The sequence below is a fragment of the Phoca vitulina genome, unplaced genomic scaffold (genome assembly GCF_004348235.1).
Source record: "Phoca vitulina isolate PV1807 unplaced genomic scaffold, GSC_HSeal_1.0 scaffold11, whole genome shotgun sequence".
In the NCBI taxonomy this organism is placed as follows: domain Eukaryota; kingdom Metazoa; phylum Chordata; class Mammalia; order Carnivora; family Phocidae; genus Phoca; species Phoca vitulina.
The window spans coordinates 40,284,939-40,301,889 of record NW_022589714.1 but is presented as its reverse complement, the minus strand read 5'-3'; the positions used below and the strand labels follow the sequence as shown (position 1 = coordinate 40,301,889).

The 16,951-nt window shown below is 40.5% G+C and overlaps 1 protein-coding gene across 6 annotated transcripts in view; it reads left to right on the top strand.

Moving 5' to 3' along the window:
• UBR2 (ubiquitin protein ligase E3 component n-recognin 2) overlaps positions 1–15,320 on the top strand; it is a 116,505-nt gene extending 101,185 nt beyond the window's left edge. For 2 of the 6 annotated variants that reach the window (XM_032409817.1, XM_032409815.1), the window contains exons 39-47: positions 49–184; positions 843–933; positions 2,034–2,164; positions 3,562–3,670; positions 5,502–5,558; positions 7,655–7,732; positions 8,611–8,781; positions 10,812–10,913; positions 12,991–15,317. In XM_032409817.1, the coding sequence (XP_032265708.1) occupies positions 49–184; positions 843–933; positions 2,034–2,164; positions 3,562–3,670; positions 5,502–5,558; positions 7,655–7,732; positions 8,611–8,781; positions 10,812–10,913; positions 12,991–13,132 (1,017 nt within the window). In that variant the 3' untranslated portion in view covers positions 13,133–15,317. Of the gene's footprint in view, positions 1–48; positions 185–842; positions 934–2,033; positions 2,165–3,561; positions 4,175–5,501; positions 5,559–7,654; positions 7,733–8,610; positions 8,782–10,811; positions 10,914–12,990 lie in introns of those variants that run through there. The other 4 variants (XM_032409818.1, XM_032409814.1, XM_032409820.1 and 1 more) reach the window with 3 other exon arrangements.
• Positions 15,321–16,951: the final 1,631 nt, after the last annotated feature.

Below are 16,951 nucleotides of genomic sequence, written 5' to 3'. Positions count from 1 at the left end.
CTGTGGAAGGAAAGGTGACCTGTCTGACCCTTGGCATTTGGTATCTAGGTGGGCTTGGTGCTCGCTTCCCCTGCATTGCAGTGTCAGGATTTTTCTGGGATCAGCCTCGGCACTGGAGATCTTCACATTTTCCATCTGGTTACTATGGCACATATCGTACAGATCTTACTTACCTCATGTACAGGTAACTCCTTTTTTTTCAGCTTTTTGAAGGGCGAAGTACTTGAGTTTTCTCTGTTTTAAAAAAAAAAAAGTAAGAGATGGGATGCCTGGGTGGCTCAGTCGGTTAAGCGTCTGCCTTCGGCTCAGGTCATGATCCCAGGGTCCTGGGATCCAGCCCTACATCAGGCTTCTTGCTCAGCGGGGAGTCTGTTTCTCCCTCTGCCTACCGCTCCCCCTTCTTGTGCTCTGTCTCTCTCTCTCTAATAAATGAAATCTTTAAAAAAAAAAAAGGGAAGAGGTGCCTAGACAAGAATAATGCATAAATTATAATTAGGCCACTTCTTTTTTCTGTTCATCCTCATGTGGAAAGTTTTGAAACCAATTTCTTCTAGTAAAATCCCCTAGCAATGTGAATGTTTTTACTTATTTTATATTTCATAAGTTCAATAATAGTTGAGTACCATAGAATGTAAGTATATTTAGCTGATTTTCTCAAAGCCTGCTGGCTTCTTGTTATGATGGAGATTGACACTGTGCTCACAGCTGGGGGTTAAAGTTCTTTGTATTTTGTGGGGATATTTTCACATATGTGCAACTATAGGAATCTATTTGAGCACTTAAATGATGTGGTCATTAATCCATAAGCAAATATGGGGTACTAATATTTCTACATCTTTCAGAAGAGAATGGCATGGATCAAGAAAATCCTGCTGGTGAAGAAGAATTAGCAGTTCTTGCCTTGTATAAAACACTTCAGCAGTACACAGGAAGGTGAGATCATAATCTTTACATCATCACAGTTCCCCAAATATTAGTGGGTGATAGCATGAGAAAGGAATTCTTTTGTTGAAAAAGGGAAATTGTTGCCTGTTGACGTGTTTAAAAGAGAAGATGAAGGAGTGATCCGCAGGACTCCTTTAATTTTAATATACTAACATGACTGGAAATCTGAGAAAGGAGTAATATATGGAGCTTCCCATGTGTATTTGGCCATGGAACCTTTATTTTGCTCAGAGGATTTGTCACGGACTAGTGAAAATATGGAACTTACTTTGAAAAGTACTGTTCTAGTGCTCACTTCGGCAGCACATATACTAAAATTGAAAAGTACTATTCTAAAATATATGTTGTCTCACTAGGAATTTTAAAATGCAAATTAAGTCAGCATAATATATTTTTAAGGTAATATCCAGGACTGGATGGAGTGCAAGGAAATTATTAGAATTCCACATATTGTTGGAATCATTTCAATTTGGTACAGCAGTTTCACTTAGTTTTTTAACAGTGTATGTCAAGAACCATAATGTTTATTCTTTGAGTTATCCCATTTCTGAGAATGCACGCTAATAAAGTAATTCAACATATAGAAAAACCTACTGGCATAAAGATGTACACTGTGATATTGTTTATATTAGCAAAGAATTTAAAGGAATCACAGTGTTTGCTTATAGGGGAATAATTTGCTGAATTATGATTGATATATTCCAGAATATTACAGTTCTGATAAAACTTATGATGTTCTGAAAAACAGTTTTATATTTCATATGTTAGAACTATAACTGTGTAAGACATAGATGAGTGTGAAATAGAAATAGCTAGAATAGTAGCGCTGATAAAAATTTCTAGAAGAGTGGGAGTTTTTTATTTTCCGAATTTTCTCTTTATATAGCTATATTACTTTTATATATTTTAGTAACAGCATTGATCGCTATAGCACCATTTATGCCTGACATCCCATAGTGGGGCTGCCCACTCCTTTTAAGCCTCGTGCCACTGATTCCAAATAGCGGTTGTCCCTGTTTTCATGCTGTGCTATAACTAGAATGACCTTTCCTCATTAGATTTCCCAATTATCATTTTTCTCTTTTTAGTTCCTTGAAAGAAACACCATCTGGCTGGCATCTGTGGACGAATGTCAGAAATGGAATCATGCCTTTCCTGAAGTGTTCTGCTTTGTTTTTTCACTACTTAAATGGAGTTCCCTCCCCACCTGAAATTCAAGGTAATTTCTGATTTCTTTCAAAATGTAGGAAATGTATATAGTCTTTCACTCCAGCAGTGTATAATTAAAGTGACTTGTAAAAATGAAAGCTTAGGGGACACCTGGTTGGCTCAGTCGGTTAAGCATCCAACTTTGCATTTCGACTCAGGTCATGATCTCAGTGTCATGAGATCAAACCCTGTGTCGGGCTTCGTGCTGGGTGTGGAGCCTGCTTAAGATTCTCTCTCCCTCTCTCTCTGCCCCTCCGCCCCCCCAACATGGGCACACCCCCCCCAAAAAAAAAAACTTAGAACATAGCTAATTGACTGTGGTGATGTACACAATTACAGAATAAAAATGCATATTTATGTATATATGTCTGATTTTATTTGGCTCTCAGTAAATGTACTGCTTTTATGTACAAAAACATACTAGGTTTACTTTCAGAGTTAGAATGTTCAATTATATGTTATTCATAAACTGGGTTCTTCAGATAATAAAAGGTGAAAACTCACAATGTCAGTTAACTTGAAATGTGTGGTATTAATGTTCAGAATACCAATAATTGCATATATATGATTTTAATGTAGGAATTTATTTGCTATTTAACAGTTATTTTCTATGTTATGTTTCAATTCATTTCATAAAAGTGTAGTATCAAAGCAGACTTAAAGTTTACTGTCTCTGTACCTCATAGTGACTGGCACAGGGCAAGGGGTGCCCACAGGTGAGATTGCCCTCTCAAAGTCTTTTGACTGGCACCTTCATTCAGCTAATAGTCTAGACTTCCTAATCATTTGCAGTGATGAGTAAAGGTAGTGCTTAAATCCATCTCTCATGATAAAATCATCTTCTATTTCTGTACTGCTTTATACTTTTCCAGAGCACCCATATGTTATTTTTGTCATTTATTTGTTCACGCATAACCCCAGTGAAGTAGATTGGGCTGGTACACCATTTTTCAAATGGTAAAACTGAGACACAAAGAAATCGTGACCAGTTTGGTGTGGGAGCTGCCTGGTTCTGCTCTCAGTTGTGCCATTTTCTGTGGACCCCTTCCACATGCCCTTTTGTGAACTTCCTACGAGTTACATATCGGGGCGCCTGGGTGGCTCAGTCGTTAAGCGTCTGCCTTCGGCTCAGGTCATGGTCCCAGGGTCCTGGGATCGAGCCCCACGTCGGGCTCCCTGCTCTGCGGGAACCTGCTTCTCCCTCTCCCACTCCCCCTGCTTGTGTTCCCTCTCTCGCTGTGTCTCTCTCTGTCAAATAAATAAATAAAATCTTAAAAAAAAAAAAAGTTACATATCTAGTAAATCCAGACTGTTTTTTTCATCATGCTTTTAAGTTCTGCTATTGCTTGTCCTACAGGATGTACTCTTAGTTGTTACATGCATCACTCTTCTCTTATCCGTTTGCAGTTTCTGGAACAAGCCATTTTGAACATTTGTGTAACTACCTTTCCCTGCCAAACAACCTCATTTGCCTTTTTCAAGAAAATAATGAGATAACAAAATTACTGATTGAAAGGTAATGATTATACACTTTTCTTCCATTATATCGAATAGTTCTGTAGAAGCAAACTTAGGTTTATCACATAGTACGTAATTCTCAGATAGTGAGCCTGGCAGAATTCAATCTGTGTAATTCATCCTATAAGGATTAGACTTTCTTAGTTAAGAATTTACCTTTGTGGCAAAGTTTTTCTAAGCTAGTGAATAGCATAAGCAGATTTGCTTGGAAGGAGTGTAGTGGTAGGAATGTTTATTTCCTCGTATTAACTTACTTGTTAAGGACTCTGTTCCATAAATTTTGGGGACTGAAAAACCTTGAGGGTTATCTAGTCCAATACCATCACTTTATATTTGAGAAAATTGAAGTCTAGAGAAAGTTATTTGTCAGTCATGTCAAGTTAGTGAGTTAAGATTAAAACTTGGCTCTTTTGCCCACAGAATGGGGGGAAATAATTGCAAATCATGTATCTGATAAGGGATTAATATTCAGAATGTATAAATATATGGCCAGAATTCTTATATCTCAACAAAAAAGCAACCATCCGTTTAAAAAGGAACAAAGGACTTCTCCAAAGAAGATACACAGTGGCCAATAAGCACGTGAAAACATGCTCACATCACTAGTCGTTAAGAAAACACAAATAAGAACCACGGTGAGGTACTACTTCACACCTATTAGGATGGCTGTAATCAAAAGACAGACAATAATAACATATGTTGGTGAGGATGTCAAGAAATTGAAATCCTTGTGCATTCTGGTAGGAACAGAAAATAGGGTAGTTGCTCTGGAAAATAGTATGGCAGTTCCTCAAAACCTTAAACATAGAATTATCATAAGATCCAGCAATTCAACTTCTAGGTATATATTGCAGAAGAATTGAAATCAGGGACTCAAATAGATACTTGTACAACCATGTTCATAGCAGCATTAGTCATAATAGCCAAAAGGTGGAGCAACTTAACTGTCCAACAACAGATGAGTAGATAAACAATATGTAGTATATACATACAGTGACATACTATTCAGCCTTAAAAAGGAAGGAAGTTCTGACCCCTGCTACAACATGGATGAAGCTTGAAAACATGCTAAGTGAAAGAAGCCAGTCACAAAAGAATAAATACTATATGTTTCCATTTACATGAGGTATCTAGAGTAGTCAAATTCATAGAGACCGAAAATAGAATGATTGTCAGAGGCTGGGGGAAGTGAGGAATGGGTTAGTGTTTAATGAGTACAGAATTTCATTTGGGTAAGTTGAAAAAGTCCTGGAGATGGATGTAGGGAGGGTTGCCCAACGGTGTGAATGTACTTAATGCTACAGAACTATACACTTAAAAATGGTTAAATGAGGGATGCCTGGGTGGCTCAGGTGGTTAAGTGCCAGCCTTTGGCTCAGGTCATGATCCCAGGGTCCTGGGGTCGAGCCCCGCATCGGGCTCCCTGCTCCGCAGGAAGCCTGCTTCTCCTTCTTCCACTCCCCCTGCTTGTGTTCCCTCTCTCTCTGTCTCTGTCAAATAAAAAAAAATCTTTTAAAAAACAAAAAAGTTTTTTTATAATCAGTATTCTAGCTGTAAATAGTAAGATCTTGTCATTAATTCATACTGGTTTTTCCAGAGTGTCCAAATTAGTGGGATAATAGTGTATGCTTTTAGGAAATCACAGGTCATATTCTTCTGATTTAAAAATTGTAGCAAACTATGTCTTCCTCCTTTTGATGAGGTAAATATATTAAGCCAAGAAGATTTGTTTTTCTCTTACTAGGTAGAGAAATAGAGAGGAAAAAATTCTATTCTAACCCTTCAAAAGTTAAGTTTTGTTGGTTTTTTTTTCTCCATTTACATTGAAGTTGGTGTCATAACACTGAAGTTAAAAGATATCTAGAAGGTGAAAGAGATGCTATAAGGTAAGTTAAAGATTATCAAAGATTTGGTTGGGCGGAGGGTAGGGAGGAAGTAGGATGTAAGTGTGCCATTCCTTTAAAATTGACTTCCCAGGCATTCAGTGATTCCAAGAGGAAGAACATCTTGCCTTCATACTTTTTTCTTAGTCTAACGATGGGAGTTCCTAAAGAATAAGCATTATGAATATAAGTATATACGTACGTTATTCTTGGCAGAGGAGACAAATAACAAAATTATTGTGTTTTGGAAAGTTTGCTTTTTAAAAATGTAGGTTCTTTACCAGATTTTTCTTAGCTCTGTTTTTTTTCTTTTATTATGGAAAATTTTAAACTATCCAAAAGTATGAAGAATCATATAATAAGGCTCCACGTTCCTGTTACTCAGTTTCAGTGATTATCAGATCATGGCCTTTTTTTTTCTTCTTCTTTTTGACATTAGCTCTATTCTGATTCCATAGGAAAGTATGCTATCCTGGTGATAACAGATGTATTTCATTTGTTAAATCTCTCCTTGGTTCTGCTAAATACATCATCCATAAAACTCAGAAGGCTAGAGGAGATTATCTGTTCTATTTATTTGATTTTATACACATCCTGTCCCAAATCTAGAAATGATAGCACCCTAATTTTATTAAGTTGAACCATATGAAATTCCAGTTAATTTAAGTCAGAAGTGGTTGAATATCACCAGTTCCATATGGTTTAACTCTGCAGTCGGAAAACTCATGTGGAACAGTAGTTCTATACTTGAGGTCTACATCAGAATAATTTTGGAAACTTTTAAAAAATACTCAGGCCTAGGGGTGCCTGACTGGCTCAGTCAGTAGAACATGTGACTCTTAATCTTGATGTTGTGAGTTTGGGCCCCTCATTAGGTATAGAGATTACTTAAAAATAAAAAAATCTTAGGGACGCCTGGGTGGCTCACTCAGTTAAGCGTCTGCCTTCGGCTCAGGTCGTGATTCCAGGGTCCTGGGATCAAGCCCCGCATCAGGCTCCTTGCTCAGTGGGAAGCCTGCTTCTCCCTCTGCCTTCTCTGCCTACTTGTGTTCTCTCTCTGTCAAATAAATAAATAAAATCTCTAAAAAAAAAAAATCTTAAAAAACAATACCAGGACTTACCTACCAAATCCTGTTTCTCACCTGGGTGGCTCAGTCAGTTAAGTGTCTTACTCTTGATTTCAGCTCAGGTCATGATCTCAGGGTTGTGAGATCGAGCCCCCGGGTTGGACTCACACGCTGGGCGTTGTAGCCTGCTTAGGATTCCCTTTCCCACTCCCTCTCTATCTTTAAAAAAAAAAAAAAGATCTGCTGTCTTAGTCACTCCCCCTTGGCTGTGTGTCCCTCCCTCAGGGAAAGTAGGGACAGGCCACATCACACAGCCCATGGTGGGCATGTGTGAGCACTGAAAACAGATCCTCACATACCAGTTGAATTTGGATCTACATTTTATATGAATTAACTTGTCACAGAATCAACATGGCCTGGTGTCTCTAATTAAAGAAAATCTATCTGTTCTTCTACTGCCTTCTCTCCTCCCAACTCATTTCACCCTTAATAAGTGTATCTTTTCTGTCTTATCCTGAGTTGTGTGGTTGGACTCTCCATTACTGTACTGTTTTCCATAGAAGCCCAGGGAGGAATCTCCCCTTCTTCCCAGAGCTACCAGATTTTCACTTAAATGGGACAGATACTAAGTACTGTCTACTGTCTTGATAATGTATTCTGAGCTTTTCAAGTGAAAATGTAAGCCCTAGGGCCCTGTGTTATTTAAGAGTGCCTTTTTAGGGGCGCCTGGCTGGCTCAGTGGGAGAACATGGGACTCTTTATCTTGGGGTTGTGAGTTTAAGCCCCATGTTGGGCGTAGAGCTTACCTAAAAAATTTTAAAATAATAAAGATAATGCATCTTAAAAAAAAAAAGGAGTGCCTTTGTAATCTCTTACTGTGGCTTCTTTTACCACTGTGATAATACCCAGTCACTCAGATTCAGTCTTCCTTTATTTGTTTTAACTAAGAGTTACCTGTCATTTTTATAATATGACTTCTACCTGGTTTTCTATGTGGTTTTTTGTTTGTTGGTTTGTTTTGTTTCGTTTTAGCTATCCAAGAGAATCCAACAAATTAATAGACCTTCCAGAGGATTACAGCAGCCTCATTAATCAAGCATCTAATTTCTCGTAAGTTCTGATATTCAAGTGTTGAGCATTTCTTACCCCTGGAAGCATTCACTGCTCTATACAGAATTGAAGGGACGTTGTTTTTGTTCCATTTTGTTTGGGTGGGGCAATTATAACTTCGATAGTGTTTTTCACTGCCCATCTTGTAACAGCACCATTCCAGCATGCTTCAGAATAAGGTATGGGAAACAGGCTGACGGGTGACAAATTTGATTCATTACAGGATATCTAAATAACCGTTTGCAGTTTAAAGTAATAAGAGCCCTTAGTAATATTTGTAAATGTTTGACATAGAAACTGCATAAGAATAATCGGTAGTGTAAAAACTGGAACCTTACCGAGGCAATTGAAGCTGCCCTGTGTACCTCTTCTCTGATGCGCCCTCCTCCTCCCCCTGCAGAGACCCTCTGCTCTACACAAACTATCAAACTTCCTCTGCATTTACACTTTAGCAACAAATGTTTTATTCCCAAGCAGCATATTTTGCCTGTTTTAAGCTTTAAAATGGCACTCTACTGTATATATTCTACAGTTTCTTGCACTCAGCACTGTTTGTCAGGGTTTTTTTTATACATTCATCATACGTAACTTGTTAATTCATCAGTTTTCACCTTGTGTAGTATTTTACCACGTGAGAGCAGAATTTACATTTTTTTTTTCTCCTATTGATTTTAATTTACCTCTTCTCCAGTTGTTGATTGAATATTTCCAGTATGGTGTTTGTGTGAGATGTTCCCAATTCTAGAAGTAAATTTGTCTGGGCCATAGGATATAAGCATCTTCAACTCTACGTGATGTTGCAGAATTTTTTACAGGGTGGCTCACCACCGTCAGCTCTTTTTAGAGCAATGACTTGAGCTTTTTTTTGTCCCATGGAGGTGCCCCAAATCAGGTGGTGATAAGAGCAGAGCCCCCACTCTGTGCCTTGTGTGTGGAACTCTGCTGTGCTCGCAGAGCTACTGCTGTCAGACTGAACTGGAAGGGGAAGACGTGGGAGCCTGCACAGCTCACACCTACTCCTGTGGTTCTGGGGTGGGCATCTTCCTCAGGTAAGGCCCTGAACAGAGCTTTTTCCTTTGCATCTGCCATGGTATATGCATGTTGAGGGATAGCACAAGAAACTACTATGTTGCAAAGAAATTTGAGACTGCTGTTCTCCTTTTATTCATTCAAGAAACAGGGGACCCTTGTCTCCTCATCTCATGTCTGGCTCATGCAGTCTCTTTGCTGCTGCTTCCATTGTCATCCTTCCCACCTCCATGACAATTCAGTTCTACTTTCTTTGTGCCTCATTCTAATGTGAAACTTCCAGTTGTCCTTGATTTTCTGCCCAGATCCAGTCAAAATTACTTCTTTTGTTGTATCCTTATGGTTTGGGATCCATACATATCACTGGCTGATGTGTATGCCGTTGACCCTTGAATAACATGGTTTGGAACCATATGCAAGTCCACTCATATATAGATTTTTTTCAGTAAATACAGTACTGCAAATGTATTTTCTCTTCCTTTTGAGTTTCTTAATAACACTTTTCTCTAGCTTGCTTTATTATAAGAATACAGTACATAATATATAAAACATGCGAAATGTGTGGTAATCAATTGTCTGTTATCGGTAAAGCTTCCAGTCAACAGTGAGCTATTAGTAGTTAAATTTTGGGGAAGTCAGAAGTTATATGCAGATATTCAACAGCACAGGGGTGGTGGGGGAGATGGGTCAGCACCTCTAACTGCTGTGTTCTAGGGTCAACTATGGTTGTATATATATTGGACAGCATACCACAAATACTTAATAGTGACTGCTGTGTACTGGGCTTTGAGAATACAGTAGTCAACAAAGTAGACAAAAATCTCTACCTTTGTGGAGCTCATTTTCTAGTGTGGGAGATTAAAAAATAAACAAGGCTGATAAGAATTTAGAAAGTGATACACCCAAAGGAGAAAAAATAAAGCAGGGAGAGGAGTATGAGATGGCAGATGGGGAGTTGGATTTTAGTTAGGGAACCAAGAAGGTGACTTTTGAATAAACACTGAAAGAAGTGGGGAGAACACTCTAGGCAGGGAATAGCAATTGTAAAATTGTAAAATGTTCAAGAAACAGCAGTGAGGCTCGTGTCCAGTACTGGAGTGGTGTGCACAAGGGGTAGTCCTGGGGCCTGCTAGGTCCTGGTCACATCTCTGAGTGAGACAGAACTCAGTTCAGGGTTTGAAGGAGAGAAGTGATAGGAGTTTGAGTTCCCCTGAGGCATAAATTAGGTCTATATCTTAGGTACCTTAGTCCCCTGCACCTGACAATTTTCTTGTATATGACATGTTCTCAATAAATGTTGAAATGAACCAAATTATTAATACCCAAAAAAAGGTCAGGCAAACCTCTCAAAGGGATCAGGAGACACATTTTTAAATAGCCCTTAGGAGAAATAAAGCAGTTTCTCTTGTCTCACATATTTCAAAATCCTTTCAGTCATGTACAGTGTTGCTTTGTGTTTCAAATCAACCTAATTCAGGATGTTTTTGTACATTTTTTAAAAATGAACAATTTCCTCATAATAATGGATCAAATATCAGTAACTCTTTTATGTTTAGAAGTTAACTATCGGGGTGCCTGGATAGCTCAGATGGTTAAGTCTCTGCCTTCGGTTCAGGTCATGATCTCCGGTTCTGGGATCAAACCCCCCGTCGGTCTCCCAGCTCAGCGGGGAGTCTGCTTCTCTCTCTCCCTTTGCCTCTCCCCCAGCTTCTCTGTCTCTGTCTCTCTCAAATGAATAAATCTTAAAAAAGTTAACTATCTCACACTTCCTAATTTTTTAAATGCTAGTATTACATGAGCCATTGATCCCTAATCCAAAATGTTCCTCTTCCTCGCTATATTGATTTACAATGCAGTCATTATTGGTTACAATTCAATCATTTTAGTTATTTTTAAAACTTGGACAGATGTGTTGAAACTTGAGGTGTCTCTGCTATAAATGCTGTTTCTTCTAACACTGGTGTTTATTTTTTTATAAGACTTCAGTCCATTAGGAACTGAACCCAAACATAGGTTACTAATCTATAATGTATAAATGGTCTCTCTACAGAGTGCGGGAATGTCAGGTGCTATTTTTAGCTGGCAAAACCAAAGGCTGTTTTTATTCTCCTCCTTACCTTGATGACTATGGGGAGACTGACCAAGGACTCAGGTAAGGGCCCATCCTGGGGGGGCTGGGTTGGCTGACCCTGGGCCTTCAGAGCTTTCAATACACAGTGAATGTGATCAGCCTGAGTGAGGCCTACCTGCTAACAGCCTGGGGGCTGTAGAGCTTCTGTTGTGGCAGAGATGGACTCTTCCAAGAAGGGCACCCTGACTGCCTCATTGGGCATTCTCTTTCCCAGCCCTCAGAATGTCATGAGTGGGGGCGCCTGGGTTGCTTAGTTGGTTAAGCATCTGACCTCTGCTCAGGTCATGATCTCAGGGTCCTGGGATCGAGCCCCGCTCAGCGGGGAGTCTGCTTGTCCCTCTGCCCCTCCGCCTGTTTGTATTGTCTGTCTCTCTCTCCTCTCTCAAATAAATAAAATATTTTTTTAAAATGTCATGAGGGGGGCGCCTGGGTGGCTCAGTTGTTAAGCATCTGCCTTCGGTTCAGGTCATGATCCCAGGGTCCTGGGATCGAGCCCCGCATTGGGCTCCCTGCTCAGCGGGAAGCCTGCTTCTCCAACTCTCCCACTCCCCCTGCTTGTGTTCCCTCTCTTGCTGTCTTCGCTGTCTGTCAAATAAATAAAATTTAAAAAAAAAATCTTTAATGGGGCGCCTGGGTGGCTCAGATGGTTAAGCATCTGCCTTCGGCTCAGGTCATGATCCCAGGGTCCTGGGATCGAGCCCCCGCATCAGGCTCCCTGCTCCACGGGAAGCCTGCTTCTCCCTCTCCCACTCCCCCTGCTTGTGTTCCCTCTCTCGCTGTGTCTCTCTCTATCAAATAAATAAATAAAATCTTTAAAAAAAAAAAAAAAAATCTTTAAAAAAAAAAGTCATGAGGGCCCTCAGGACAGATAAGGGAAAGGAATTGGAGAGAGTCCAATTTTTTTTCCATTTATCACTCCAGAGAACCATGGAAATTGCCACGCGGCATCCACAGCATCAGAACACTGCAGGGATAGCCTGTTGTGATTTGTGTTGCTTTGTATGAGGAGACCCAGTGCTGTTCAGATGATGTAAAAGAGCAAATCTTAATTGATAAGAGATGTGCTTGGGGCGCCTGGCTGGCTCAGTCACTGGAGTATGCAACTCCTGATCTACAGGATCGTGAGTTCAAGCCCCACATTGGGCATGGAGCCTACTTTAAAAAAAAGAGAGAGATGTGCTTACTTATTAACTTAAGAGTCTGGGAACAGAGATTTAGAACGTATAGAGCAATACAACAGTATTTGAGGCTTAATCACTTCTACTCTGCTTGCTTCTGTTATATCATGAGAAAATGCTAACAGCAGTTCCCTCAAGCACTGTTAACCTCTTTTAGACCATCTCTTTGCCCAGAGGAGGTGAAAGTTTTAACCTAGATAGAAGCCTTGGGGAACAGAAAAAGAAGACCTGGAAACCAAGGCAAGATAAGTAGGGGGCTGCCCCAGGAGCTCGGCTGCAAGGTTACAGGCATATGCCACCTGGTAATGGTTCTCCCATTGCCCTGAGGAGTTGTGGGCTCTTAGGAGGAAGAGCCCTGGTTAGAGACTAAGAGGATTGATGTGCTCTGAATCAAGAGCAAAGTCCACCAGCGTGAACTTACCAAAACCCCCTTTTTTTTCTTTTTTTTCTTTTTTTATTAAATTAGACCCGGAAGTTGTTCACATTTGGCTGCTTTGCTTCTACTTTGTGGCTGAAAGACAGCACTCTGGGGAACATTTTTACCCCTGCAATTTTCCTTGCATCCTCTCCTCTGCCTCCTCCCTTTTTCTTATATTTTACCAACGAAGTGAACAATGAATGGGTAGTTTTAACCTCTCCACCCAGACCCTCCTCCTCAACCTTACCCTCTCTTCCCTCACCCCAGTCTGAGTAAGTGTAGCTCGTATACATTTTCCTCTTCTTTTCAGCACTTACTCCCTTCAGCTGCTCCTAGCCAGCCTTCAGAGCTAATGTGTTAATAGCTACAATCTCGTGCCGAACAGGAATTTTGCAGAGGATCTTAAACCAGTAACTTGTAACTGTTCCTAAATCAGGAAAGGTTGGGGTATAATAGATGAATAAACAGAATGCATCCTGAGTGACATGCGTCTTCCTTCTAGACGGGGAAATCCTTTACATTTGTGCAAAGAGCGATTTAAGAAGATTCAGAAGCTTTGGCACCAGCACAGTATCACGGAGGAAATTGGACATGCGCAGGAAGCAAATCAGACACTGGTTGGCATCGACTGGCAGCATTTATAATTAATTCACTACCAAAAACATAAACTTGGATTTTTGTAACCCAGTTGGCTTTTCAAGAAAGAGAATAGGAAATAAATTCTGCCGAATTTGGAAATAAATTCTCTATTTAAGCTTTTCTTCCCAGTTTTGTTTTCATAGTTTCTGGGGGACTCATGAAAATCATCTTCCATCAGTGGATTTTCTTGCACCATTTGCTGTGCCCCTCAAACGTAACTGCTTGAGTTTTAGGATCCAGCGAGGAGCTTCTCTTCCCAGGCTGAGCACAGCCCCTTTGTGGGCATCTGACTATGTTTGACCGTTCCCAGTAGTCTGAGCCATGTTACGTTACTGATCACAAGGACCTCCAGGCCTGAAGCTGATTCGACAGCAGCAGGAAACAGTCTCTGTGGTCTGCTGGGGTCACACTTCCTGGTCCCTTTCAGTGACTCTCAACACTGGGACTGGGTTGCTGTCCCCTCTGCTGGCGGACCCTACCTCTAAGAGCAAAGCAGTGGATTGTGAAAGCGGCTATCCCTAGTCTCCATTGGCTGTGAGCGGGTTGGGGCACATGTGCAGGAGGAGGCTGTGGGATGAGGGGGAGAGCCTGGTTGCTTCATATGCTGGTGGTTTTCAGGGCTATAGAAGTTGAATTTATTTTTTTTATTTTTTATTTTTTGCAAGACTTTTGGCTTTGAGGGAAAAACTCATTTTAAAGGGCTTTTTGAAAACTTAGAGTATCCTAATTTTTCAAACAGTATATTCCCGTTTCTAAGACTAAACTGAGGGATTGTATGCATCTGATATCAAACACTAGCAGAAAAAATGAGAACTCGGTGTTTTGAGGTTCTCCTACCCCTTCCAGCATTTCCTGGACTAGATGAATGGCTGTTTACCTGCTGGCTCACTTAGTACATTCCTGGGACAGCCTGTGTGCCCAGGCTTTTTATTATTTTTAAACATTATTGTTCTTACTAAGAGGTGCCTTCCTAGAATGATAGCCGCTTAGTAAAATAGCTTTTAACTGTTACATACCACACAGCCACTCTTGTTTGATACATGTGTGCTGAGAGCTTGAATACACACAGAGAATGATTGCAGATTTAGTGGAGGAATAAATTCTGAGCCTCTCTAAGGTGGGGCTAAGGGACAAATGAATAATCAGAAGCTCTTGGATTTTTTTTAGCCAATGCGAGTAACCCTTTCACTCCGTTTTTTTGAACTGCATCTAAAAGTTCTCTTCCACTCAGCTTTGCATACACTGCAATAAACCCAGGAGGAAGGTCAGAAATCCAGACTTTAGGCTAAAATAAGTGGAAATGCAAAAGCCACATTCACTGCTGCTTCTCAAAGGTAGTGTGTGACAGGACCCCCCCTCCTCTGAAAGGATGACCTTAGCTCTTCTTGCTCAGGACTGGCTCACCAGCTGAGAGGAGGACCAACAGGAAGAAAATTCAAATTAGAACCCAGCACTCTACCCCTTTTTCTGGCCTTTCTTCTATTCATAAGACCTGGGGCTGTTAATGGCATTATGATTTTAATGTTTATTTTGGCCTTTGTCACATCCCAATTCCTTTAGCTTTTAAGCCCAGCTTCTTTTGGCTTTTCTCCATATGTTCACCAAGCTTAAATTTAAAATAGGACCAGGTTTCTCCCTCTGTAAATGGATTATAAACATTTCCACCAAATCATAGCAATACTCTGGCTTTCAGGAATGACTTCATAGAAATCCATTGTTAGCAGAGGGTGTCCCTGGATTTCATTCTCTGAAAATGTCAGGGAATCTGAGAGAAGATGAACTTCTATGAAATAGCAACACACGTACCCCCTTTATCTTCTAGTGTGTGCATCATTAAGCTAATTGTCTTCCCTACCTAATGAACCATCTTAGTTTTTATGATTTGTTCCGCATGTATTTTTATTGTAGAAATGTTTATATAACATGCTTTCCATATCAGGGAAAATCATATCTGTTTAATAAATTGGCTATAACTTTAATATCTGTGGACAACTTGTAAAATTTGGAATGTATCATATGTAAAAACTTTAAAGATATCCAAATAAATGCTTTAGGTGTTGACATTACTTTGGGTCTGCCTACGTTTTCTTTCCATTTTGTTTCACACATTTAAGTGCCGTGAAAATGTTCCCCGTGTCACCTTGCTACAGGTAAAGTGGGACATCTGTATTAGCTTGAAAATTAAGATGCTTATATTATTAGTGTCAATTATGGCCATTAGCCAAACCATCTTGACCTTCCCAGAAATAGCTGGGTCATCATTTCAGCTGATTAAGCTTCATATTCATTGGCTATGACAGCTCGTGACCTTCTGAACCATTTTGGACCTCAAATTACTGGGGTAACAGAGCACTCAAAGTCCCTCCCAGCAGCAAGACCTGTCTCCAGGTTTATACTCTTCTTGCTCTTTCTTCCCTGGTAATCTCCAGGTCCTTGTTCTTACACACTCCTCAGATACTCTGTGCTTATGAGAGACACATATAGGAAGGAAACTATATCCTTTATTTACGGGAGAGTTATTGCCTATAAGAGCCCTGCTGTGCTTTTCAAAATCATCTTAAAATGGAAGGTATAAACTAAGAAAGCAAGGTTTCCATGTGCTTTCCCTATCTCCCGGCCTTTCATGCTACTCCCAGCTTACTCCCTTCCCTGGTCCTAATGTTAGCATTAGGGCCTCTGACTCATTAAGCCCTCTGACACTTTCCTTGCTCTGTCCTTACTCTTGTTTTTTTAAGTCAAGTTTACTAAGGTTTATTTTACACATAGTAAAATTCACCCTAATTTTTAGTGGACAGTTACGCATTTTAACAAATGCATACAGTTGTTTAACAACCACTACAATCAAATAGAACAGTCTTATCTCCCCACGAAGCTCCCTCAGTTCCCTTTGTGGTCCCCTTCTTCCCCTACCCTCACCCTGGGCAACCACTAATCATAGCAATCTGTCCCTAGCAATCTGTCCCCATAGCAATCAAACTAATCTGTCCCTTTGTTTTGCCTCTTCCAGAATGTTGTATAAATATATATCACATGTAGCCTTTTGAGACTGGCTTCTCTCACTAAGAAGACTAATGCATTGGAGAATCATCCGTGTTCCTTTTGGTTGCTGAGCCGCGTTCCGTTGTGCAGATGTTTATGCAGTTACCAGGTGTGAAGGACATTTGGGTGGTTTTTGGTGATACGAAAAAAGTGAAAACATGAATGCACAGGTTTTTGTGTGGACCTACGTTTCCATTCCCCTTGGGTAAACAGCTGGGAGTTGCTCCTTTAATCTTAACCTACTGTATACCATCTTTGCACAACGTTCTCTAACTTTGCTGTTTATACTCATCCATTGTTTGGGAGGACAAAGCATACCATCAGGAGTTAAGGACTGATGTTTCCTCCCTTCAAGCCAGCCTCTTGTCCACTGAGGACCAGGAAGGCATCCCCTCTCTCCCTGACTTATATACTGTCCCCACCCCCCACCGCCACATTCCTATTCCTAACATACAGTGCTGCTGGCTGCACTGTCCTCAGGAGCCATGTTCTTATCCAGTAGTAGGTCAGAGGCCCTAATTGTCTTGGCCCCCCTCCCCTCACCCCCAGCTCCTGGCTAAGCTGCAAACCTGCTGGCCTAGCATTAAAGATACCTGGACAAGGAGGGGCAGGGGAGCCTGCAGAGCAAGCACTTAATCTTATTAACCTGTATTGAGGTTACTTGGGGTTTATTTGCTGGTGGCTCAGTCCTGGGCTTGAAAGTGTTGCAAGAAAAAAAAAAAAGAGGCTATGGGATCTTAAACTAAAGCCACAGATTCTAGGATACTTGTCTTCCTAAATGTTCA